This window comes from Falco peregrinus, chromosome 16 (genome assembly GCF_023634155.1).
Source record: "Falco peregrinus isolate bFalPer1 chromosome 16, bFalPer1.pri, whole genome shotgun sequence".
Classification (NCBI taxonomy): Eukaryota; Metazoa; Chordata; class Aves; order Falconiformes; family Falconidae; genus Falco; species Falco peregrinus.
Window position 1 is genome coordinate 1,348,896 of NC_073736.1, and position 25,943 is coordinate 1,374,838.

General features: G+C 63.3%; 1 protein-coding gene across 3 annotated transcripts in view; it reads left to right on the forward strand.

The window, feature by feature from the left end:
• Positions 1-25,943, forward strand: part of NAV1 (neuron navigator 1) — a 76,512-nt gene that overhangs the window by 41,581 nt on the left and 8,988 nt on the right. The window contains exons 5-20 of one of the 3 annotated variants that reach the window (XM_055820030.1): positions 2,842-2,944; positions 6,223-6,588; positions 17,812-17,950; positions 18,143-18,440; positions 18,862-19,555; positions 19,654-20,109; positions 20,314-20,355; positions 20,533-20,684; positions 21,368-21,538; positions 22,105-22,157; positions 22,330-22,353; positions 22,447-22,524; positions 22,705-22,788; positions 22,972-23,083; positions 23,709-23,830; positions 25,665-25,861. In XM_055820030.1, coding sequence (XP_055676005.1) covers positions 2,842-2,944; positions 6,223-6,588; positions 17,812-17,950; positions 18,143-18,440; positions 18,862-19,555; positions 19,654-20,109; positions 20,314-20,355; positions 20,533-20,684; positions 21,368-21,538; positions 22,105-22,157; positions 22,330-22,353; positions 22,447-22,524; positions 22,705-22,788; positions 22,972-23,083; positions 23,709-23,830; positions 25,665-25,861 — 3,091 coding nt within the window. Of the gene's footprint in view, positions 1-2,841; positions 2,945-6,222; positions 6,589-15,014; positions 15,104-17,811; positions 17,951-18,142; positions 18,441-18,861; positions 19,556-19,653; positions 20,110-20,313; positions 20,356-20,532; positions 20,685-21,367; positions 21,539-22,104; positions 22,158-22,329; positions 22,354-22,446; positions 22,525-22,704; positions 22,789-22,971; positions 23,084-23,708; positions 23,831-25,664; positions 25,862-25,943 lie in introns of those variants that run through there. The other 2 variants (XM_055820029.1, XM_055820031.1) reach the window with 2 other exon arrangements.

Here is a 25,943-nt window from a genome sequence, read left to right on the forward strand (position 1 = left end):
AGCAGTGAACTTGGCCTCAGGTTTTTACCCTACCATTTCAAGCCTGAAAATCCATCTTTCCAGGAAGCCCAAGGGCAGGGCCTGGCACCTTTGAGGTGCCTCTGATCTTCTAACACGACCCTTTCTGCCTGCCCCACCAGAAGGACAAGGAGTCCCCTTGTCTGCAGCTGCAGAGCAGAGTGGGTGCAGCCCTCTGACAGCAAGGGCCCCTGGAGCCTCCTCTGCACCTCAGCTGCGTGTGTGCAGCCGCTTCTGCTCCAGCCCTCCATCGCTTTGCCCATGCTACCTGCACATGCCCATCCTGTGGCTCTGGGGCACCAGCTGGAGGATCTGTGCCTTTTATTAACTCCAATGTGCATGGGCCACAACAAAGATTTAATAACGAGTTCATAACTTGTCTCCTGCTAAGCCTTGTTCTGTGAGCTGGACCAGGGTGATTGGGCACACACGGGGCCAGGTATTCTTATGCGGTGGTGTGTGCTGGCTGCACTGGGTGCCCTCTGGGCTCACCAGCACTCTTAGCCTCATCTACACTGGCTTTAACCTGCTTGATTTAACCTGTCTCATCGGGGCTGTTACCACTTGTCACCACCTTCCAGGGTCACACATAAATCAGAGCCGCTTCACTGGTTTGAGGTGCTCCTGCCTGGGCCAGTGGGCAAGCAGAGCCCGGGGTTGCAGCAGCATTACCCATGGGTGCTTCCTGCAGCGTGTCCAGTGGTGTGGTTAGAATCTTAGAATCATTTGGGTCGTGAAAGACCTTTAAGATCATCAAGTCCAACTGTTAACCCAGCCACTGCCAAGGCCACCATTAAACCATGTCCCTGAGCACCACATCTACATGTCTTCTGAGCACCTCCAGGGGTGGTGATTCCACCCCCGGCCGGGGCAGCCTGCTCCAGTGCCTGACCACCCTTTCGGTGAAGATGTTTTTCCTCATGTCCAACCTAAACCTCCCCTGGTGCAACTTGAGGCCGTTTCCTCTCGTCCTATCACTTGTTCCTTGGGAGAAGAGATGGATACCCACCTCGCTACAGCCTCCCGGCCGGCAGCTGTAGGGAGCCATGAGGGCCCCCCCGAGCCGCCTCCTCTCCAGGCTGAACCCCCCCAGTTCCCCCAGCCGCTCCTCAGAGCGCTTGTGCCCCAGCCCCTGCCCCAGCCCCGCTGCCCGGCTCTGGACACGCTCCAGCCCCTCACTGTCCCTCCTGAGTGAGGGGCCGAAACTGAACCCGGGGTTGGGGGTGCGGCTGCGCCGGTGCCGAGTGCAGGGGGACGGTCACTGCCCTGGTCCTGCTGGCCACACTGTTGTGCCACAAGCCAGGATGCTGTTGGGCTCCTTGGCCACGTGGGCACACGGGGGGCTCACGTTCAGTTTGCCGTCAGCCAGCCCCCCAGGCCCTTTCCCTCCGGGCAGTTCCCAGCCCCCTGCCCCCAGCCCGCAGCGCTGCGTGGGGCTGGTGTGACCCAGGTGCCGGACCCGGCACTGAGCCGTGTTGAACCTCCTACAACTGGCCTTGGCCCATCGGCCCGGCCTGCCCAGATCCCTCTGCAGAGCCTCCTGCCCTCCCCCACATCAACGCTCCCCCCAGCTTGGGGCTGTCTGCAAGCTTACTGAGGGAGCGCTCGATCCCCTCATCCAGATCATCAATAAAAATGGTACACGGGGCTGGCTACAGGACTGGCTGATGCGTGATGGGGACAGTGGGACATCAGCCCTGCTTGTGCGCTGGGTGTGTGATGGTGCTGTTGTGGGGCGCCTGCTCGGGTGCGTGCCGGCTGTGCCCCGTGGTCCCTGCACTGCTGCAGTTTGCACGGTGCCATTGCAAATCCCGAAGCACTGGTTGCCACGTTACATTAGGAGGAGCCACATCCAGCGTCCCTGGCGCCCGCTGTCACTGCAGTTCAATGGCAAGCTGCCGCTGAAAGGCTTGAAATCGGGGATCAAAGCCGCGGTGGCACGGCTGTTAGCTGCCGGGGATGCACATGAGCGGGTCAGGGGTGCAGGGGCTGGAGCCATGGCCCAGAGCCCAGCAGCGCTGCCAGGGCTGTGCCAGCAGTGAGTGAATCTCCTCCTCTGTGTGTGTGTGTGTGTGCCCCTGAGGGTGTGTGTGCCCATGCTTGTGTGTGCATGTGTGTTTATGGGTGTGTATGCACATGTGTGTGGATGTGCGTGCATGTACGTGTATGCACAAGTAGTTGTGGTGCAGGTACATGCATGTGCACACGTGGAGGTTGGGGGTGCATACCTGTGCCATGGTGAAGAAGACCCAGGGCAGCTGGAGCTCGCGGGTTTTCAGCCCCGGGCCTTGCCCATGGGGGGCTCATTCCCACTGGCTGCTCCAGCCCCCAACAGCAGCAGCCGCCTCTCCCCAGGGATGAGGCAGGAGTGGGGCTTGGCTTGCGCGTCTCCTCAGTTCCCGCTGGCTGCACACTGAGCGGTGCTGCTGCAGTGCCCGTGTCCCCAGGCTGGGGCACCCCCGGGGCCTGGGGGATACAGGGGCGAGTTTGGGGATGTGCTTCCAGAATGGCTGTTCCTGTGTGGCCCCATGCAGCAGGGTCACAGTGCTTCATGGTTGCCTGACTGTAGCTGGCCTCCTGCCACCTCTGTGGGTCCTGTGGCCCCACTTGGTCCCTGCCAGCTCATCCTTTCTGGACCAGACATCCCCATCCCAGCTGCAGCGCCCTTTGGGGAGGCATTTTGCGGTGGTACAGCTCCAGCCCGGTGCCAGCCCTGCCCTGTCCCCTCCCAGCAGGTAGGGCGAGAGCTGCTAGGCACAGCCATGGGCAGAAGGACGCAGGAGCCATTCATTCCTTTAAAGCCACCACCTTGTCTCTTCACAGACCCTGAGTCCCAGAGGAAGAGAACAGTGCAGAATGTTCTGGACCTTCGGCAGAACCTGGAGGAGACCATGTCCAGCCTGAGGGGCTCTCAAGTGTCTCACAGGTGAGGCCCTGACAGTGGACCCCCCCACCCCTTCCCCACCACCAGGGTCCTTCCTGGGGCAGCAAGGGAGGCTGGGGCGGCTGAGAAGCCACTCCAGGTGAAGGCCATGTAGGTGCTGGCTGTGCCCCTTGGCCTGGGGACCCTACTTATGGGGCTTTGGAGAGATGCTCCCAAATCTGTGCAGCGTCATGTGCGGGGCTGCGGTAGAGCCCCATCCCTGGCAGTGCTTTGGGCCCAACGCTACCCTGCATGCTCTGGGGCAGTGGGGATGGGTAGGGATGGCACTGAGGGGAGCCAGTTGCCCCCAGACCCCAGGCAGGGGTGAGGTCTGTTCCTAGTTGTTGGGTGCCCCCGTAAGGACAACCAGAGGTGAAGGTATCCTCTGCGCCTGCCCAGGTTTGGAACACAGGCTTCATCCCCATCTGTGACTCAGTTTCTCTACTGTATGTAGAGGTGACGGTAGAGAAACTCTCAGACAGAGCTGACCAAATGCCTGGCAGCCCATGGGCAGAGGTGGGTACACTGCCGAGCCCGGGGCTGGCAGCACCCCATGGTTGCAGCTGGGGCTGGCGGGACCATGAGAGTGGGGACAGGGTGATTGCTGCGTGGTGAACCAAAGCAGAGTGGCTACCTCTGTGTTCAGAGGTCTCTGTGACACATGCTTGGGACTACCTGTGTGCCCCGGGTCTCTCAGTTGATACCACTGCAGGGTTACTGCTCTGCTCTGTCCGTGCTTGGGGTCTGCACAGCAGCTCCAGCATCCTGCCTGTCTCCCCGTCGGGGCTGGCAGGCCTGGACCCTGCCAGTGGTGGGCCGGGGGCAGCAGGTGCGAGGGGGTAACTCCCCAGGGCACCCTCCCGGCTCCCACCCTGCTGGTGCAGCCGCAATGAAGCCTGGGCTTTGCGGAGGGCCTGTGTCGGGTGTCAGGACTCTGGAAAGCCGAGGATGCGGCGAACATCCTTCTCCTGGTGTTTGTTGCCACCTCGTGGTCTCCCTCAGTCCTCATTTCTGTGTTGGAAGGGGCAAAACCCAGCACCTTCCTCCCTGCTCTTCACCCACCACCACTCATCTTTACAAACCTCCCCTCTGTCACCCCTCGATCAGCTTTGTCCAGGATGAAGCAGCCAGGATGATTTAGCTCTTCTTAACCTAGAAGCTCGTCTAGACACTGCTCATCTTTGCTGCACTTTCTGGATCTTTTCCGAGCCAGAGGCAACAGAGCACTGGGGCAGTGGGATTTGCACGGGGCCACAGCGATATTCCCTGGGCTGGCCATTTCCTGGAATTATCCATTACAGCTCTGCCCCATCCCTTTGCTCAGCGTGGGAGTTGGTCCACAGCCTGGTGCTGCTTGCACCGAGTCAGGGCTGCTTTGTGTTCACTTCATGTCTGCTTCATGTTTGCTCTGCATTCGCTTTGCATTCATCTGTGTCAAGCTTCGCCCACCGCTTTCTCGCCCCAGCGCTCAACTCCTTTACAAATCCTCTGCCAGACCCAGCCTTAGGGAAACAGCATGAGGATATTAAGGGTGATTAAATTAGCATTGATGGTGGGTTTTGACTCTTCACTATCTCTTCCTTTTCTTGATGCGTAGTACATCACGTGGCGGAGGCCTCAGCCGGATCCCTGACATAGAGAAAAATGACTTGATAGCCCAGGGATGCCTGCCCCTGCATTCTGTCCCTTAAGCGGTTCTTAAATATGTGAGGATCTTCCCTCTTATCCCATGGCAGCTGAGTTTATTTGGAAGCTTAATCTGCCTTTGATGAGGGCACTCATCCACCAACTTCTGCAGCAGCCTTTGCAGCGTGCTCCCTGCATCCCTCCAGGAGCTCCACCGCGGCTGTGAGCCGGATTTTCCTTTATTGTGTAAAGCTGTGTCAGCTCTTCCCCGGTACGTTGTAATTGCACACATACCCACTAATTCTGCTCTCATGAACGTTTCCTACAAGTGTGTCCAATACGGATGTCATCCGCAGCCCTCTGGATGTGCTCCGCTTTGCTGGTGTTGTTCCTTTGGGCTCCCTTTTTATTCCTTCCACAAACTATTCCTCAAATTTCTCTTGTTCTCCTCACTGTATTCTTCCACCCAGCGTCTGGAGGCTTATCCTTTGCTGTTTCCCCACTAGGACACAACTTTGTTCCTGAAAGACGTCATCGGACTTCTGGCAGCCTTTGCACCCGGCTGCAGGGCTGCACGAGCTTCCTCAAGGGCTCGCTTTAGTCCTGCTTGGAGACGTGGTTTGCATGTGCTCTGAGCCGCCGGCAGAACATCCTTAAATAGCCTTTGTGCTGCCGACAAAAACTAAACCCTTTTAGCTGCCTCTTTTAGTTCCGCTTTAACAAACTTCCTAGTTTTTTATGTAGTTCCCTGTTTTAAATTCAATACTGCAGCCAGGGTTTGGCTTTTGGTGCTCCTGCAGGAGCATTTAATCCAAGATGGGGAATAGTTCGCTGATAGTAACGTTTAGAGCCAAGTCAAGGGCTGTGGGTTCCCAAGTCGCTGCTCCAAGAAGTAATAATTTTTGGTGTCTATATTTAGTCTCAGCATCACTCCCTGGCATGCTGTTTGCCCAAAATACACCCTGAGGGGTGCAGGGAGTAACTGAACTCCCCATTCCTGATGCACTTGATGGCTCTGGGCTGGCTGGAGAGCAGCAGGCTAGCCTGTGGGGCTGGGCAGCCCTGACCTGGGGTGTCCCCTCCTGCCCAGACTTGGAGGTTCACTCTTCAGGGGTTCGGTATGGCATGCTGATGCAGAGACCTGGTCTCTGGTTTGCTCTTCATCATCGTTTGGCTCACAACCTCCACTCCTTGGCATGACCTGCTGCTGTGTCCCCTGGGATCAGTGTGCCACCACTCAAGTTCATCCTGTTTTGGGTCTGGGCTGGTACTGGGGTGCAGATGGGAAGGGAAATGGCTGAGGGAGAGCAGCCCGGGCATGGGGGAGCATGTCTGGGCTTTCCACTAAAGGCAGCCTATTAGTGGGCTGGTGGTGTGGATGTCCCGGTGGGTCCTGGAACATGGGACACTGTGCTGGCACCAGGCAGGGAAGGAGGGGACTGTCCCCTGCCAGCTGAGATGAAGGGGGTCCAGGACAGACAGCGTCCCTGCGCCCAGACTCCTGGGAGCCTCTGGCCTTGCCCAGCTGCCTCAAAATGGGCAGTTTTGTTTTCTGAGCACTTGCAGCCCCAGTTCGGGGTGGGGGTGAGGCAGGGCATAGACCTCTGCTGGCCACTGTGCTCTGCCCTAACCACCCCTGCATCCCGTCCTTGCAGCTCCCTGGAGATGACCTGCTATGACAGCGATGAAGCCAACCCCCGGAGCGTCTCCAGCCTGTCCAACCGCTCCTCCCCACTGTCCTGGCGCTATGGGCAGTCAAGCCCACGCCTGCAGGCGGGGGACGCGCCATCGGTCGGGGGGACCTGCCGCTCTGAGGGCACACCCAGCTGGTACATGCATGGCGAGCGGGCACACTACTCGCACACCATGCCCATGCGCAGCCCCAGCAAGCTGAGCCACATCTCCCGCCTGGAGCTGGTTGAGGCACTGGACACCGATGATGTGGAGCTGAAGTCAGGCTACATGAGTGACAGCGATCTGATGGGGAAGACACTGACAGAGGATGACGACATCACCACAGGGTAAGTGCCCACACCGGGGTAGGTGCCTGTGCCACGGCTTTTCTGGAGGTTTCATCACCTCCTGTTCGGCCAGCGGTGGAGGGGCATCAGGCACAGCAGGATGGAGGAGCACATAGATCACGGCCAATCTGGGTTATGTCCCTGCATCCCAGAAGGTGCTTTCCCACCAATGAGGCAGTGTAGCCCTTGTAGCGCTGGTGGTGCTGGACACCAGCCAGGGCTTCCTGGGGCTGGCAAGCCCCTGAGCTGGGGTGTACTGCTCTTCTGGCATGTGGGCAGTGTCCGGCTTGATCTGGGTGTTCCCAGAGCAGGGGGCTGAAAAAAGTGCATGGTGTGTGGCTGTGGGAGCCCCGAGCCAGAGCCTTGCTGGGGTAAGTGCTGCTGCTTTCAGAAGTGCTCTCCCAGTGGGTCTAAGCTGCTGCCTCTGACCCTGGCACTGCAGGGACATCCTGTGTCCAGCTGGGAGTGCTGGTGGCTTGTGGTGGGGCAGGCAGGGCCAGGTCTCAGCACCCCAGTGAGAACTGCGCACCGAGGTGTCATTGGGTGGCACCATAGTAGAGTGGGGTGCACTGCTGAGCAGGGGTCCTCTCCTTCTGGGACCCCCGCTGGCCTCTGTCCCTCCACCCACAGGGCCAGGGGCATCTCCTGCCAGGTGGGCACAACCTAGCATGCCCAGGGCTTGCATTTTCCTTCCAGATGTGTCCAGCTCCCACTGCACTGTTGAGGTGCCCCTGGCTCTGGCAAGGGTCCAGGATTTCAGCATGTTGGAGGTTTCCTGTTTCAGCACAGGAGGATTCTTCTGACTGTGCTGCTCTGGCCCTCCTGGGGCGGCCATAGTCATGTCAGCTCGTTGCAGGATAGAGCACAGCCCATGGCTTCACACCCATCCTGGGGGCCAGCACTCCCCAGACATGCCCTGGAGGTGCATGTTACAGTTGGAGGGGACACACACCGAGGGGTGCCTGTGCAGGCCTCCGCCCCCGTGATGCTGCAGCTTGGGGGCAAGAGTGTCTGTGGCACCACAAGTGTCAGACCTGTCCTCCCCACAGGCATGTAGGGTGAATCTCAGGGGCTGCCCTCTGTTTGTGAATGGGGTGCTTTGTGCTGGCTCAGTGTGGACCCCTCCTGGGGACCGTAACCCATCACTTGGCAGCCAGAGGTGGCACGTCACTACCTTCTGCCACCAGCCACTGGACCATGGGGTGTGATGGGCAGCAGGGTGGCTTTGGGCTGCCCTGGATGGCTGGGGCCACAGTGGTTCTGGCTGTGGGTACGAAGGGCTTCACTGCTTCTTGTCTCATCTTGGAGCTGCTCGTGCAGGCAGATAACCTTGGGGTGCCCTTGGCTGCAGAGGCAGTGCGGGGAGGGGTGAACCAGAGCATGACTTCATCTCCATCAGCCACTGAGCAGGCAGAGTGTGGGCAGGGTCAGCCCCTCCTGGGAAGGGCCAAGCTTTGGGGTGGGAGCCCTGTGTGGCTGAGCCTTTTGCGAGGCCCTGGCAGCACCACAGTCCCCCAGTGCCAGTGAGGCTTTCAGTGCCACGGCAAGCTGGGCTGGCACCTCCACGGCCGGGTGCCAGAGTCCCTGTTCCTGCACAGGGTCCGCAGTGTGACCCTGAGCGTGCTGCAAGGGAAATCCCCAGTGCCCTGCCAGTGGGTGCAGAGACAGACTGGGTGCTCTGTGCTGGGTACCCCTCGCCAGGATTGGGTGCAAGAGGGCAGCCGCAGCAGCACAGGGCCCTCTTAACTGCAGGGACGTGTTCTGGGGATCTGCAACGTCACCAGGATGTTGCTGACACATGGGGCCAAGCGGTGATCTAGTCATAGCTCCATCCCCTATGGCCCCATGATAGGACTTGGGATGAGGGTCCCCCGGAGCAGGCAGCGTGGCACAGTCCACAGGGACACCCAGGGAATGTCCCTGGCTGGGTGCTGGGGGACACAGAGGTGCCCTGTCCAGGAGCCTGGGCACTGGGCATCCCCTCCTTGCCAGAGCCAGCTGGGGCGAGGAGCTGCCTTGCCAACGCAGAGCACTCATCCAGTGCAGCCCTTCATCCAGCCTCCTCAGCTGGCTCTGACCTAGAAAGCAAATACCGCCCCAGGCCCCGTCTCCCCGTGCTGCTAATGCACCGGGCAGGAGCCGAGTGCTGCAGATGGGGCCATCAGCCCCCGAGCCCCGGCCGCCAGGCCAATGCTTCATGCACCGCGCCGGCGCACACCCAGGCTTGTAGGGCAGTAGGTCAGAGCCAGCTCAGAGGATGCGGTGGCACGTCTCCTGAGACGTGCGGGAAGCCATGGGATAGGACCTGGCATCTGCATGGCTTCCTGGGGAAGCATCCTGGAAGGAGAGGGCTGAGGTAGGTGAGGCATGGCTGGGGCATGGGGGCTGTCCAGGGGGGTACTGGGGTGAATCGGCAGGCTGGTGGTTGGGGTGGGCCCAGCTGAGAGGGCAGTGGTGGTCCCAGGGCCCAGCTCAGAGAGGGGGGTGGGATGATCAGGTCTGGTGGTGTGAGCAGGGATCAGCTGGGGACACCCCAGCCTCCAGAGGCATTTCTGTATCAGCTGAATGTGCCGGCATTCTGCCTCCTTGCCTGGCCATGCCCTCCTGCCTGCATCCATCGGGCCAGCACTCGCAGCTCCTCTCCACCAGCAACCTGCTGCTGGTTTTGGAGTGTGGAAAGCTCTGGCTTTGCCCTCCCTGTCTGGTAGCGAGGCCTTTCTTTTGTTCCCAGTGTCACCGTATCCTCCTTGTGCTCTGCAGCAGGGCAGCCCTTGGCCAGCAGGGACCCGGCACAGCCTATGCTGGGAGCAGCCCCGCAGCCCCCCACCACTGCTGGCACCGTGGTGTCCGAAGGGCCTGGCGCAGGCAGCAAGCTCAGCTTAACATGGCAGCATTTTCTGGGGTGGTGCTGCTCTCCTGCCCTGTCCTGCCCGTCCTTGGGGCCTGGGCAGGGCGCAGGCAGGGACAGCACCGACCCCTGGGCTGTTTCCCTGGCACTGGAAGTCTTTGCTCTCTTCCTTGGCTGCTGTCAGCTCAGGTTTCCACCCACCACTGCTCAGTTTGCTGCTTGCTGTTCCCTGCCCCTGATGCCAGTCCCTGGAGGGGTGCAGTGCTGCCGGTGACGCTTTTCCACCCCATCCAGGCTGGGAATGTTTCCTGAGCCCTGGAGGTCACCCCACCAAGGTCACCCCAATGGGAGGTCGCCCAGTGCCGAGGGACTTCTGTGGCTGTACGGCTGCAGCGCAGCGCTGGGCCCATGATGCAGCAGCGTGGGTGCCTTCATGTGCAGACCTGTGTGTGAATCAGGCAACGGTAGAGGAGGTGGAGAGCACCCGAGCGGGAATTTTCAAGCCAGGTTTTGCCTGGTTTCGTCCCGGCCATGTCCTGCATGTCCAAGCAGTGCCACCTCCTGCACGTGGAGCTGCCGTTCCCCCTGCAGTGTAGTGTGGCTGCAGGTTGGTGCATCTCCCATGTGCTGTGTATGCTTGGGGCCCTGATGTGAGCAGCTCTTGCGGGTCCTGAGTGCTGGCGCAGGAGCGGGTGAGCATGCATCACCCCTGGGTGTTCCCTGGGGCCATTAGGGACACGGTGGGGAGTGAGCAGGGTGTTGTGAGGCTTTGCTGTGGTTGGGAGCTGGTAGGGTGTGCTGGCTTCCACCCCCCCAGCCCTGCCTGCCTGGGGTCATGGGGCTTCCCCCCAGCCATGCAGCACAGGATCCCAGGCTGAGGGTATGACGAGAGTGTCGGTTCTTCTCTGCTTTGCCTTGCTCCACCACGTCTCCTGGGCTTGGAGAGCACCCTGTGTGTTGCAACCCTTTCTGCCACCCTCCTTTTGTCAGACCCTTCATCAGCCAGCCTGTTACCCAGCCGCTTCCCCACGAACAGTGATGCAGCTGCAAGGGCCCTGGGGTGCTCTGGATGTCCCCAGAGAGGTCTGGCAGGCCACCGTGCCCAGTGCCAAGGGCTTAGCAGGTCCAAGCACCTCCCCATGGTGTGCCTCATGCTCAGGGAAGTGCAGGGCACTGGGTGGGGGTTGAAGGGACCTGCCGTGTGGCCCTGGCTGTGCCTCAGTTTCCTTTGGTCCACCCTGCTGGCTGCGAGTGTGTTGGGGCAGGGCACAGCTGCTCTCGGCGGGGTTTGCGGCGGGGTTTGCGGGGTGCAGTAGAGGAGGAGCACCTCTCCCTGGCTCTGGTGTGCAAGGACACGAAACCTGAGCTCAGCCATGTGATGGGCAGCTCCCCAGGTGAGGACCTCAGGGACAAATTGGGACAGGCTGGTTCCGTCCTTGGTCCTTGGAGCTGATCAAATACCCACAGTGGCAGAATCCTGTGGGGATGCCCAGGCTGAGCTCATCCTGCCCCTCTGGCAGGGCACGGTGTTGCCAGGCCTGATCCTGCCATCCCCAAGCACGGGGATGGGAGAGTGGAGAGGGAGCGAGCAGGGCTGGCTGCTGAGTCAGCGCCTTCTTGCTGCGGTGGCTGCAGGAGCGCTGATGATCTGTGTGCACTGCAAGGCCTTGGGCATGCAGGCATCGCTCTGGAGCTGATCCCTGTGGCTGTGCATGTCCCCTGGGGCTTTCAGTGCTCTGGGGAAGTGCTCAGGTAACCCCAGAACCGCTGTGATTTGGGGGTGTCCTTTTGGGCCTTGTTTTTCGTTGTGGATGGAAAGGGAGTAGCACTGCAGCCCACCTCAGTGGTGGCAGCATCTGCACCCCCATCAGCCGGGTACTGTCCTGACTGTTCATGGGTATGAAATGGAGCCGTGGCAGCAGCCTTTGGTGTTGGGACCGCGGGGTGCCGTGCAGCTCAAGGGTCAGCACGCGTGTCCAGTTCATGGTACTCCCTGGGCACTGTCCCATGCCACCGCTATGGTGCTGCTGGCAGCTGGGCGCTGCAGAGCCTGTGGTCCCCTCCAGCAGGGCTGGGGGCTGCTAGCCGCATCCCCCCAGGAGGGATGCTCTTGAGCGGGCACCCGCTGTGCTCCGGCTGGCCTGGCTCCGGCTTCCTCGCAGCTACTTGAGCTCGGTGCAGCCCGGAGGCGGGAGCAGATGTTTGGCTTGGCTCCCCGAGAGCGGCAGGGGAGCGGACGCCCTCCTCTCCTGCTTCAAGCAGGATTGGCGCTGGCGCTCTGCTCCCCTCGAACGCCTCTCACTCAGCTTTGGCTGTTCCGGCCTGACCCTTTGCCACCATCCCAGCGAGCCTGTGAAGTCATTTCTCGGAGGGGACATCCCAGGGGGCACGGCTGTGGCCCTGCACGTGGCCCGGCGTGTGTGCGGGGCCCCAGCCTGGCCGGGGGGGTGGCAGGGGGGCGGCTGGGGAAGTGGTGTTGGATAAATCCTCGCTGCATTGCGCTGTGTGCTGGGGCTCGGTGGGGTTCCTCCCTCCAGCTGGGGATGGACAGGGGATGGTCCCAGAAAGGGGCCCCAACACCCCGCTGGGCACCGCCACCACTGAAGCACCCCTCCTCCGCGCTGCGTTCCAGCCAGCTCCTTGTTTTGGGGTTTGGGTCAGGGCACCCAGTGGTGACCCCCGGCGCCTGGGGCTGCCTGGGCTGGGCTGCTGTGGCAGCAGCTGCATGGAGCATGTCTTGGGAAGGGGCTCCTGGGGTTGTGGGGCTCAGGGGGTGCAGGGCGCTCAGGGGTCAGTGCACGCCCAGGGTTTGGAAAGCTGCTGGCCTCTGCGGCCGCTGGTGGGGCTGGGTGCGGACGCGGAGCAGAACTGAGCCCAGGGCTGGACCTCGCACGCCCACGTGCCCTGGAGAGAGCTGCTCCAGGGGGTCTGCCCCCCAGACCTGGCTGCCCACCCGCTTGCTGCTCAGGATCTGGCTTTGCTGCTTGCCGTGTGCTGCCTGTGATGGGGCCCGGCCACTGCAGGCAGAGGTGTCTGAGGCCACTGGCTTGTCCAGACAACGGGAAAAATAGGAATTTCGCAAGCAGGCTGAGTCACACCGCTCCCCACCCCGGCGCTGCCCTGGGACTCTCTGGCCGCTGCACGCAGCCGCTGAAGCCCACCATGCCACCACGGTGGCCACGAGCAAGGCTTCATGTGCCACCATTTCCAAAACAGCTGGAGATCCCCACATGGGGACACACTTCCACCGGGGTTTCAGGGTGGGTCAGGGGGTGACCCTGCGTTGTCCCCTCGCCCCGCAGCGGGGCTGGCTGAGCTCAGCAGCCCCGCTGGCATGGTGGCCAGGCCTGTGGTTGGGGTCCACGGCTGATCTCATTGCTGCGGGCAGGCGCGTGCTGGCTGACACCCCCACGGCATCAGCCTGGCTGCCTCGGGGAAATCAGACCCTGCTATTACTGTGGTTGACAGCGCAGAGCTGGAGCAGAAGTGCAGCCTGGCCACGGGTCCCCCCTCGCAGGAGCCACGCACACTCTGGGTTGGCGTGGGGGGAGTCCCCTGGGGACCTGGGGGGCCGGGGACCAGAGGCAGTGCTGCCTGGAGGACAGGGAACTGGACCAACTGCTGGGATGTGACGCTGATTCTCTTCTGTTGGGTGAGCTTGGGCGAGTCAGATCCCCTTCCCTGCCTCAGTTTCCCCATCTGTAAGGTCCTTGCAACTCCCTGTTCCTTTGAGCACGGCTTCCATGAAGGGTGCCAGATCCCGGTACCCAAAATGGAAGCGGGAAGCACCTGGGGTCGGGGAAGCCTGGCCTGCGGCAGGGGCTGGCGCTATTGGGGGGGGGGGGGGGTACCTGGGGGTTTGGGGGTGGTGTCCTGGAGGGTACACAGGGGTTTGGGGAGGGTCTGAGGAGGACTCAGAGGAATCTGGGTATCCTGTGAGTCTGTGGGGATCTCAAGGAGTATTGGGGGGGGGGTTGGGGGCTGTTACAGGGGCATGGGGTGTGTGCAGGGAGCTGTGGGGATCCTGAGGGAGGTTATGGGTGTTGTGATGCCCTGTGGCCGTTGCTGAGGTGGATGTGAGGGGGAAGCAGAGCCACCCCTGCCCATGCCTGCGGGGAGTCCCCAACCCCCCGATCGTGATTTATGAAGCTAATTGGTTTTTCTGCCCCATTAAGTGGAGTAGAAGGAGAGGGAGGGGAGAGCCCTGGCTGTGCCTCCTCACAGGTCCTGTGAGGTCCTGCCACGGCTGCAGGAGGCTGTGATGGGGGATGCTGGTGACATGTCTGCAGAGCCCCCTCAGTGCCATTGAGCCGCTGATGTGGGGCGTGGAGACCCCCCGTGCAAGCCCCGTATTTCCTCCCCTGCAGCGACCACGGCAGAGCAGGAGGAAGGGGCCAGGGCAGACCAAGGGGGCCTCACTGGTCCAGGGTGGGCCTCAGGGCAACGGCAGGGATCCAGCAGCACCCGCCTGGCAGGGGCACGAGTGCCGGGGCCCGGCTGGTGCGGGGCGTCGGTCTGGCCTGCGGGCAGGTGCCCGTGCGGGGCGAGATGGATGGGCTGGGGGTGCCCCCTGCGCAGGGCTCGGTACCGGTGCCTGCCGGTGGGGCTGCTGCCGCTGACCGCGATTCTCTGACCCTGGCTCTGGCGGGGCCGAAGCTGCCCTTTGGCGGCGGCCGCTGTGCCGGGCCGTGCGGGGCTGCGCCCCCGGCCACCCTGCGAGCCCCGCGTCCGGGTTCGGGCCCCGGGGGAGCCGGGGCTGCCGCTGCGAGCGCTGTCGGCGCGGCGGAGGGGAGGGAACGGGCGGCGCCGGGCTGGGGGGCGGCGGAGGGCGGTGCTGGCCGGGCCGGCTGCCCGCGGGACCCCGAACGGCGGCAGTGGCACCGGGGGCTGCGGGCGGGGGGCGGGCAGGGGGCCGTGCTCGGCGGGGGGCAGAGGCGTCGCCTTGCCGCGCCGGGGCGGGCGCGAGGAAGGAATGACCGATGTCCCAGCCCGCGGGGACCGGGCCTGTTCCGCCGAGGCTGCCGTTAACCCTCTGCCCGCCGGGGCCGGGCTGGCCCCGTGTCCCCGCAGTCCCCGGGCCGGCGGGGACCCTGCCCCGCGGCGCTCCCGCTCTGCTGCGCGTGCGAGAGAAACAAGGACAGAAAGGGGCTTTTTGGTCGATGAGGCGCGGGGCGGCGTGGGTGCCCTGGCCGGGGCTGGGCTGGGCTGCGGGGGCCGCCGACTCCCCGGGACCCTCGGCCGGAGGTGGTGCCGTCGGGGAGGAGGAATGGGGGGCGTTGAGGGGCGCTGGGGCCAGGCTGGGGGATGGCCTGGGGGGCACTGGTGCTGCGTGTGGGGATGTGAGTGTGGGCTGGGGGCAGCTGGGGGACCCGGGCTGAGACTGGGGGGGGGGGCGGGGGCATGCTGGGCTGAGGGGCACCAGGGACAGGGGTGGGAGTTCATGGGCTGGACTGGGCGGCCCTGGGGCCGGGTCCCCGAGCCCCTCCCGGCGGGGGTCGGGGGGCGGTCGGGGATAGCCGGGCTGCGGCCGCTGCCGCTTTAAGGCGCGGGCAGCGCGGGGCGGTCCCGCCGCCGCCCCTCCCGCCCGCCCCGGCGGGGCCGCACTGCCGCGGGCAGCACCATGCTGCGGGCGGGGAGGCCGCGCCGCGCCCCGCGCCTGGCCAGCAGGTACCGTACGGGCACGGACGGCCCCGCACCGGCACCGGGCGCGGCGGGTAGGGCGCGCTGCGGGCGGGCGGGTGGGCGGCCGGAGCCCGGCCCCGGCAGACAAAGCCGCGCGCCCCGGGGCCGCACCGCGGGCGGTGCTTTGTCTCGGCCACGCCGCGGGGGGGAAGGGGGGACCCGGGCAGCGCGGCTCCGCCCGGCACCGCTGCATCGGGGCGGCTCCCCGCGGCCGGGAGCGGGGCGCGACCCCCCCCGCCCAGTCCCCCGCCTCACACCTGCAGCGCGGCTGGGCCGGGCTCCCGGAGCTCCGGTACCCCGGGCCGGCGGAGCTGACCCCGCCGGGGCGGGGCGGGCGGCGGTGCTGCGTGCCCACCTGGGCGCTCCGGAGCGGGGCTCGCCTGGGCCGGGGCGGGAGCGGAGCATCCCCGCGCAGCCGCTCGCACGGTGGCCCTGGGCCAGGTCCGTCCCCCGCAGCCGCCTCCCCGGGCCGGGGCCGGGGCCGGGTGTGCGTCGCCGGTGCCGGGGAGCACCGCAGGACGGTCATGCTGCCGCAGCCCCCACCTCGCTGCTGCTGCTGTCCTTGGGCATCCCTTCCTTGGGCATCCCTTCGCTGGGAGCTGTCAGGGGTGTGGGGCTTGCGGTTGTCCCGATGCATTGCTGCCTTCAGGGTGGGTTTGGTTCGGTGCCGGCTGAAGGGAGGTGGGAAATTGCTCTGTGTAAGATGGAGGGGCTGGAGCACAAAGCAGGAATTGAGTTTTGCCCCCCAGCATAACACTGCGGCGTCGCTGCCCCCTGTTTGGGGTCTGTGGGTGGCACTTGGGTGGCCTCGGCTGGCAGGGACCGGGGTGCCAGGCACCGAGAACTGGTATTTGCCAAGGAGCTGTCAGTGCTGTGGTGCAGCCTGATTTGAGGCTTTCCTTGCTGTGCCGGCTACAGCATATGTGTGCCAGTTTTGAGGAGCCCTCAGTGTGCCAGCCACGTGCCCCATAAGAGAGCCAGAGACATCCCACAGCGGGCAGCTGGCTCCCAGGCTTCACCCCAGGGCTTGAGTGCTCTTGGATCTTGTCTGTCACCTTCTGTGTTGACCTTCCTTAGCATGGGATTGCTAAGGAGGATCCGGGGCCACCTCCTGCCCCAGTTCAGCCCCGGACCCTGTGCCTGTTTCACCAGAGCTCTCCAGATGCCTGGTGGCAGGGTGGCAGGGGCTTCCCGTGCAAGGCTGGGAGAGCATTTGAGATTTGCCCTGCCAGGCCACTAAAGCCAAACTGAAGAGACGCAGCACTACGTTTGGTCACAGCCATGCACCCACAGGAGCCATGCCTTGCTCCCAGTGCTGCCTGCTTCAAGGGTGATGCTGACACAGGAGAGGAGCATTGTTTCATGCTCCAGGGTGGAGATTTCTGTCCCAGTGAGAAGTCACCCTCAGCACCAGGGGCTGGTGGTGGGAGATGCTTGGAGCCAGGCAACCCATCAGCACATCCCGGGCATGTGGTCATAATTAATCCCATCCTGAGCAGCAGAGCCTGTGGGGCTCTGTTGCAAAAGCTGCTGTGGGGATGCAGGGGGCTGTGTCCATCCTGGCTGTGGCCAGTCCCCGATGTCTGGGAAGAACAGGGTACATGGGGCTGGTTGGAGAGGGTGCTGGAGCTGCCTGTGTCGCTGTGTCCTGGGGTTTGGGCGTCCCAGAGGGGATGGTGGTGGCTGCAGCTTGTGTCCTGGCACCCTGGTTGGCAGGGACACCCAGCAGGTGCCCTCTTCTCTGCCAGGCCACACTGTCCTGTCCCCAGCTCAGTCAGGGGTCACAGTGTCACTTGGGTGATGCTAAGCAGATTCCCCAGCTGCTGGGGCTCTGGTGCTTGCTGGGCTCCTGCATCTCTGTGGCCCCAGTGTAAGCGACTGGGCCTGGCCACAGCCCCTCAGCTTTGCTCCCCTCTCCTACACCGCTGCTTGTCTCCCCCAGCCTCTTGCAGCCCCCTCGGAGGCTGCAGGGCCTCGCTGACCTACTCAGCTGCTGACCTGAAAGGGGCCGTGCTCATCCTGCTGGAAAACGCTCTGTGCCTGTCTGTGCTGGATCGCCCTCGGCACAGCCCTGTGCTGCGGGGCTGGCCGGGCCCGGGGGGGTGCGCAGGCAGCTGCTGCCCCGGCATGGTGCAGACTGGTGGCCCTGCAGATGGGCTTGCGCACGGTCCGCTGCGCCCCCAGCACGGAGCAGCTGCCCTGGCATAGCAGCGGTGCCCATACCTGCTGCCTCTGCCTGCTGCGGATGCTGGCTGCTGGAGGGGGGGAGCAGAGTGTGTCGAGGCAGTGGGTGGGGGCCACCCGAGGAAGGGTGGATGCTGCGGGGCGGCTGGTTTGTTTTCTCCAGCCAGTCCCTGCCCTTTCCAGCGATGCTCCAGATCCGCTCAGCGGGGCAGGTTGCAGGGGGCTTGGTACCAACTGCAGTGCTGCCAGCCCTGCCAGCGTGGGTACTGGCCTCCTCATGTTGCACAGACACCATCCATGGTCCAACCTCCCCCCACAGCGGGGTCACTGGGCCTGGTGTGCTGGTGGGGCACCGAGCCTGTGCCAGGCTGGAGCCCACCGCAGCCCTGCAGCAGGTGCTACTGGGAGCTTAGGTTTGCGCCCCGCAGCCCCTGGAGCGGGGAAATCCCGCAGTGCCGGGCAGAGCTGGGGCTGGCAGGGTGGGTCTGATGCTGTCTCTGTTCTTGCAGCTGGGATGAGAGCAGCTCCATCAGCAGCGGCCTCAGCGATGCCTCTGACAACCTCAGCTCGGAGGAGTTCAATGCCAGCTCCTCGCTCAACTCCCTGCCCTCCACCCCCACCGCCTCGCGCAGGAACTCGGCCATAGCGGTAGGTGCCTGTGGCACCCAGACCCTTCCTGGGATGCCGCTGGTCTATGGGAAAGAGGGGATGGAGGGTGCTGGTGTGGGGGAACTGAGGCATGGCGTAGGGTGACAGTGCATCCCTCTCCCAGCTGGTCGGTGCTCTCTGGGGAGTTTGGGGTGGGTGCCAGGAGCGCCCCTGACTCCGCTCTGCCCACAGCTATGCACGGACTCAGAGAAGCGCTCGCTGGCAGAGAGCGGGCTGAGCTGGTACTGTGAGGGCGACGACAAGGCACCCAAGAAGCTGGACTACGACAGCAGCAGCCTCAAGATGGAGCACGGCTCCTCCAAGTGGCGGCGGGAGCCCTCGGAGGGCGGTGAAGAAGGGCCCAAGGGTGGTGAGCTGAAGAAGCCTGTCAGCCTGGGCACTCCTGGCTCCCTCAAAAAGGGCAAGACCCCTCCCGTGGCCGTGACCTCCCCCATCACCCACACGGCCCAGAGCACCCTCAAAGTGGCAGGTGAGACCCAGTTCATGCAGGGTCCAGCTGCTCTGATGGGGAGAGGGTTGGGTGGCACCTCTGTGGGCCTTCCCTGAGCACGCTGGCCACGGGATTCCCAGAGGCAGTGCTCAGACCCAGCAGCTGGAGGTGTGCTGGAGCGGGTGGCAGGGCTGTGCATCCTTGCAGGCACGTTGTGGGTCTGGCCCCATGCTAAGCCCTGCTTGCTGGTCTGCCTGCCCCATGGCCTCGTGGCCACGTGCCGGGCTGGAGGCTAGCTGGGTGCTTGAAGGCCTGGCCACGGCTCTGCCCTGAGTCCCGGGATGGTGGCATGTCCCTTCTTCATCACACCCCTGCATCTCCAGTACCACTGTCCTATCTGGACTAGTTCAATGTCCCCAAAGCCTCCAGGGACGCTAACTTGGCCTTCCCTACCCACCAGGCAAGCCTGAGACCAAAGCCACCGACAAAAGCAAGCTGTCTGTGAAGAGCACAGGCCTGCAGCGCTCCTCCTCCGATGCTGGCCGTGATCGCGCTGCTGATGCCAAGAAGCCACCCTCGGGCCTCACGCGCCCTTCAGCCTCCAGCTCCTTCGGCTATAAGAAGCCAGCTCCTGCCACTGGCACAGCCACTGTGATGCAGGCTGGGGGCTCAGCCACACTTGGCAAGATCCAGAAGAGCTCTGGTATCCCCGTCAAGCCAGTCAGCGGGAGGAAAACCAGCCTGGATGTCTCCAATGCAGCCGAGCCTGGTTTCCTGGCCCCAGGGGCTCGTTCCAACATCCAGTACCGCAGCCTGCCCCGGCCAGCCAAGTCCAGCTCCATGAGTGTGACCGGTGGCCGTGGCGCAAACCGGCCAGTCAGCAGCAGCATCGATCCAAGCCTGCTGAGCACCAAGCAGGGCAGCATCTCTGTGTCACGGCTCAAGGAGCCATCCAAGATCAGCACCAGCCGTGGCACACCAGCCCCTGTGAACCAGACAGACCGCGAGAAGGAGAAGGCCAAGGCCAAGGCGGTGGCACTTGACTCTGAGTGTGGGACGCTGAAGAGCGTCAGCTCACCTGAGAGCACACCGAAAGCCCAGGCCAACCTCCCGCCAGCAGCCAAGGTGGCCGAGCTGCCCCCCACGCCTCTCAGGTACGATCCTTCCACCTTTGAGGGCAGCAGGTGCCCAGCACCCAGCTGTGCCCAGCACTCCAGTCTCACCTGCTTCCTTACCTAATTTCCCCCTCTAGAGCGGCTGCCAAGACCTATGTGAAGCCTCCCTCACTGGCCAACTTGGACAAGGTCAACTCCAACAGCCTGGACTTGCCCTCCTCCAGCGAGCTGCAGCCCCCACACACTGCCAAGCTCCAGGACCTGCACCCAGCTGGTGGGCACCTCGCGCCCTGCTTCAGCCCCAGTCCTGCCCCCATCCTCAACATCAATTCGGCCAGCTTCTCCCAGGGCCTGGAGCTCATGGGTGGCTTCAGTGTCCCGAAGGAGGGCAGGATGTACCCCAAGCTCTCAGGGCTGCATCGCAGCATGGAGTCCCTGCAGATGCCTATGAGCCTGCCCAGTGCCTTTTCAGGGGGCAGCACCACTACCCCAACCCCTGCTGCTGCACCCCCTGCCAGCACAGAGGAAGAGGAGGAGGAAGAGGCAGGGGAGCTGGGCTGGAGCGGGAGCCCACGGCTTGCACATCTGGACAGGTATGGCTGGAGGGAGGGCACAGGGCTGCTGGGGCACCTCCCTGCGCTCAGATCCCTCCCTGCCATCCTGCTGCGACCTTTGCCTGCTTTGGAGGCTCTTCCTGCTACATTTCTGGGGAAAAGCTCCCTGTCCCCGCAGCTCAATCCCCATGGCACCTTCCCTCACCTGTGCAGGGATGTCACTGATCTTTCCTTCCCTTCCAGTGCCAACCGCGACAGGAACACGTTGCCCAAGAAAGGGTTGAGGTAAAAGTGCCCAAGTGACTTTTGGATGGCGCTGGGGAGGGAGGGTGGGCATGTGGAGCTTTCTGCAGGGGGCTGGTGGTGCCCTCCATGCCGGAGAGGCTGGGCTGCAGTGCAGTGGGCAGGAGCCAGGATGGTGCTGGTCCACTTCACCATGCCTGTCTCTGCTCCGCTCCCCAGGTACCAGCTCCACTCCCAGGAGGAGGCCAAGGAGCGGCGCCATTCGCATGCCATCAGCAGCGGGCTCCCTGAGTTGGACGACCAGCAGGAGCTGCCCTCGCCCCCTGCCCTCCCCATGGCGCTGGTTGGGAAAGGTCCGCTCACCAGCATCGGTCAGTGCCCTCTGCTGCCAGTCCCCTTCTGCTTGCAACAAGCCCTGTGCCTCCTGCTCCCCATCACCCTGTGCTCCCCATGTGACTTGCTGATGTTGCCCCGGGTGCTGCTTTTTTCCATGACACTCCCAGCAGCCCTGACACTCAGCGCCTGGTGCTTTTGGCCCATCGAGGTGCTGGGTTGTGCCCAGGGGCCAGGCATGTTCATCACCTCCACCTTCAGGGCATCCTGGGGCTCTGGCCACAACTCTCTGCTCCTCTGGGGGTGCCTGGCAGGGCAAGGGGTCAGCCCTGCCCTGCTCTTGCCAGGACCTACGTGTTCTTGGAGGGTTTGGAGGGTCCAGGCAGACAGGTTTGGGCTGCTGGTGGGGGGCAGCAGGTGTTGAAGTCCTCCACTTCTGCACCCACAGGTGATGGGCTCTGGCATGGTGGTGCCCACTTTGCCCTGGGGTGATGGATTTGTTTCTCAGCCCTGTGGTAACCTTGGTGCTGGCGTCCACATCTTCCCAGTGTAAATCTGCATTTTAGCTTTCCCTCAGTCTCTCCCTGCTTTGGGACCATGATTCCTGCTTCCTCTCTGCATCCCAGCTCTTGTGGATTGCTTCCAGCCCTGCTTCCCCATCCCAGTCCCAGGTTCCCTGGTGTGATTCTGACCCTGCCTCTCCCCTGCCTTCTCCTTGTAGTGAGCCCCACTGCCACCGCAACCCCACGGATCACCCGCTCCAACAGCATCCCCACACACGACTCCACCTTCGAGCTGTACAGCACGTCCCAGATGGGCAGCACCCTCTCCCTGGCCGACAAGCCCAAGGGCATGATCCGCTCGGGCTCCTTCCGGGACCCTGTGGACGATGGTGAGAGTGTGCTGCACTCCTGCCCAGGTGGAGGGGGCTCTTGGGGGCGGCGACAGGACTCCCCGCACACTTGTCCCTTCCTCCGGGATCTGCTGCAGCACTGTTGGATGAGTTGGTGCATCCAGTCCTCAGCATCAGAGGAGGGGACAGCAGCCCTGAGGGGCCTGGTAGACCCCTCTGCTCTGGGCTACAGCCCACCCTGACCACCATGGGTACCCTGTGGCCCTGGGTTGGCCCCAGGGTGTTGTGGCACTGGGGACACAGGGACCCAAGCAGCCAGGGGGAGTGGCAGAGCACCTGGGCTCAGCCAGAGAGGAGGGTGCAGGTGGAGGGTGCTCCCCACACCCTGCTGCACACTGTGTGCCGAGGGAGGTCGTCAGCCACACACTGAGAAACAGGCAGTGCTGAGCAGCTGCCATCCCACCCTCTGCCTCCCCCGGCCCCCCCACAGAGCCCCCCTCCACTGGGAGCTCCGTCCTCTGCACCCTGCTATGCCCTGCACCTGCAGCCATGGGGATGCTGCTGGCCCGGGGCACCCTGACGGGCTGGGTTTTATTCTGTTGCAGTTCATGGATCGGTGCTGTCCCTGGCCTCGAGCGCGTCCTCCACCTACTCCTCCGTAAGAGCTGCCTCTGTGCTGCGCTGCTTTGTGCATGGCTGGTGGGGGCCTGGGTGGGAAGGGGGGGGGGCTCTGTGCATGCCTCTGCCTTGCGCCAAGCCTGTCCGTGCCTCGCTGCCCTCCTGACTGCCTGCCTCTGTCTGTCTGTCTCCCTCTGCTCTCGCACTGCCAGGCTGAGGAGAAGATGCAGTCTGAGGTGAGCCCGCACCCTCTGCTCGTCGCCTGCCCCTGCCACCATGGCGAGGGTGAGCAGCTGGCCCCTCTCACTGCCTCTGCTCTCTCCCCACAGCAAATCCGCAAGCTGCGCCGTGAGCTGGAGTCCTCACAGGAGAAGGTGGCCACCCTGACGTCCCAGCTGTCTGCTAACGTGAGTCCCTGTGGGACCTGCTGCAGGACACACCGCTCTGTGTCCCTGCAGTGTGTGGGGCTGGTGCTGCCCTGCGCCCACCAGAGCCTTGGGTTCCCCTTTCCAGCCTCTCGTGTCCCACACCTGGCAGAGGGTGCTCACCCAGGCGTGGGTGCTCACCTGTTTCTCCACTTCTCCCAGGCCAATCTGGTGGCAGCTTTTGAGCAGAGCCTGGTGAGCATGACATCCCGCCTGCGGCACTTGGCAGAGACCGCTGAGGAGAAGGTGGGCACTGTTGGGATGCCGAGTAGGTACTGGGGGGTACTGGTGGTCCCGGAGGGTGCTCGTGGTGCTGGGGGATGCTGGACTTCGGTGAACCTGCTGTGACATTGCCCATCCCAGTGGTGCTCTTGAGGTGGGCCCTGTGCTGCTGGGACACACTGTACAGCTCCTGGCTCTGCTCCCCAGGACACTGAGCTGCTGGACCTGCGAGAAACCATTGACTTTCTGAAGAAGAAGAACTCGGAGGCCCAAGCTGTGATCCAGGGTGCACTGAATGGCACTGATGTCACCCCCAAAGGTAAGGTGCTGCAGCCCTCCCGCTGCAGGGATGTAGCCCTTCCTCAGCTACTCGCCCAAACCCAGCTGGGCTGTGCCTGCCTGGAGGTGCCCAGAGCACATCTCGCTCATGAGGTGTTCACATGGGAGGCAGCGTCCCCTGGGCAGCAGCTCTTCCCCTCCTGGGACCCCTGAGCATCTGAAGCCAGGGTTGTACAGCCAGAGCTGTCACTGCAGGAGATCTTGGCACTGGTGTGGGGACGGGGTGGTTGTCCTCCCTGGGGCACTTCCTCACTGGGCCCTTTGCTGACAGCCCAGTTTTGGCTGCTGATCTTGACTTTGTTCCCGTGAGTGCTGTTCCTAGTCCTGAAACCACAATGTGAGTGCAAGGTGCTGGCAGGGAGGTGGCCTGGGACAGGAGCAGAATGATGTACACCCTGGGCATCTCCCTAGAGTTGGAGGCAGCGCCCATGTAGTGTCTGAGCCCCCTGTTGTCTTACCAGGTGGCTCCGAAAGCTCAGAAGGTGTTTGGGTGTGAGCAGGGAAGCTGTGCAGGGAGGAGAGTGCAGGTGGCTCTGGCACTGGGGCAGACACAATTTGCTGATACCTCCTTTTCTGATCTCTCCTGCTTCTCTTGCTGGTCCTAGAGCTGCGCATCAAGCGGCAGAACTCCTCTGACAGCATCTCCAGCCTCAACAGCATCACCAGCCACTCCAGCATTGGCAGCAGCAAGGACGCTGATGCGAAGAAGAAGAAGAAGAAGAGCTGGGTGGGTTGGGCAGGGCGCTGGCAGGAGTGGGGCTTGGGGAGCCACTGGCAGGGTCTGACTGGGGTCAGCCCCACAAGCCAGCTGCTTCTTGGTCTACCGTGGCATGGTGGTGTTTGTCTCCTCTGTCCCCTGGGGACAGCACTGATGAAGAGCGTGTAGCCACCATGGATTGTGTTTTGGTGTGTTGGCCAGGACTTCTCCAGCCCCTCTGGGAGTTCTCCAGCCCTGGTCCTGCACGCCTGCTCCCTTGTTTTTTCCTCCCGTCTCCTGCCCCTGCAGGCTCTGGCAGTGCAGGGGGCCGGACACCTCGGCCAGGCAGCCCCTTCCCTGCACCAGACAGCTCAAAGCTGGATGCACAATTAAGTCTTGCTTTGTTTTGTTTCTCTCCCGCTATGCTGACCTCAACTCTTTTTTTCCAGGTGTATGAGGTAAGTCCTATGCCGTCCCTTCCACCACGTGCCATGCCCTGCCAGGGGCCTTGCTCCATTTTTCGGGAACGGTGCTCATGACACTACCCATCCCATCCATCTCACTGGCACTAACCCCCCGCATGGGCCATCCGGAGCCCCCAGCCGGACTGCGTGCACCTTGGCTGCTTCATTTGATGTTAAGGCCAAAACATGCATCCACGTGGATGGGCTGAACTGCCCCAGGCGGCTCTGAGGCAGCAGGAAGGGCTTGGTTGGGGACCTGTCCCATGGATGGGGACAGTCCCCTTCTTGCCTGGGGAAGGCAGGTATTGTCCTGGCTCCCTGTGGCTAGATCTTTTTGGACGGGCACCTCACTGCAGCCCTGCCTGTGGCACCGGTGTGTGGTGCTGCCTATCTCTGCATTGCCAGGGCTGGCCTGACGTGGCCCCAAATGGCTCTGTCCCTGTTGGGACCCACGTGAGTCCCAGTGCTCCTCTACTCTCTCATCGTCAGCAGAACCTGACACCCACCTGGTTTTTTGTGCTGAAATGCAGCACTCTTGCTTTTGGGGTCACACCAGACCAGCCCGCCTGGTGCCTGTGGGAGTTGGGCTGGATCCTGCCTGTTCTCCATCCCCTCTTCCTCCCACCTCCCCTCGGAGCAGGTCTTGGCCCTCCAGAGGACCTGGTGTGAGCCCGGGGTGCCTGTCCTGCTGCTCTCCCACAGGCTGGTGGTGCATGTGCAGGACCCAGGCCCGGTTTGGCCCCCGTGCAGTGTCCGTCCACCCTCCCTGACCTTGGCACGCCGCTCACCCCGCCCGCTGCTCTCTGTGCTGTGTGCATGCTGCATGCCTGGCTGGGACCCCCGTGACATCTTGCAGAGGGCTGGCCGGCCTGCTGCGCCTCCAGGAGGACCCCACAGTGGGGGTGGGACGGTGGGATGGTAACTGTCCCCTTGCACCAGGACCCTGGCTGTGGAGTAGGGGGATTGTCCCCCTGAACACCACTTGCTGGGATGGCTGTGGTGGGGGTGAAGGTCAGGATGGAGTCGGCCCTTCCCGACGGGTCGGGGTGCTGGTGCAGTGCCTGAGCACCCAGTGTAGGTGCTGGGGGAAGCCTGGCTGGGACGGGGGTCCCCCTCTGGGGCTGTGCGCGCCGTCCAGGCTGGGGCTGGAGCGTTGCACAGAGGGCTGTGCACCCCCTCCGCCAGCTGTGCCAGCAGAGCAGGGTCAGGCTGGTGCCTTCCCCGGGGCAGTGGCAGTGCACAGTGCAGCCTCGGTGATGGATACGGTGTTACTGGTCCCAGCTCAGGCTGTCTGTGGGTCCTGGGCAGACGGTGGTTCTAGGGCCGGACTGAGCCCTGTCTCTGCTTTCAGCGCTGCACTGTCGGGCTGTCCCTAACAAGTGCCTTTCTGTCACCTGTAGCTGCGCAGCTCCTTCAACAAGGCTTTCAGCATCAAGAAGGGACCTAAATCAGCCTCGTCCTACTCGGACATCGAGGAGATTGCCACGCCAGACTCGTCGGCCCCCTCTTCCCCCAAGCTGCAGCATGGCTCCACAGAGACCGCCTCACCCTCCATCAAATCCTCCACATCCTCGTCTGTGGGCATTGACACAGCTGAGTACGTGGGGCCAGGATGGGCAACACGGAATGGGGAGGGCCGGTTGTGGGGGCTGCAGGCTCCCACCCTGGACCCTGCAAGA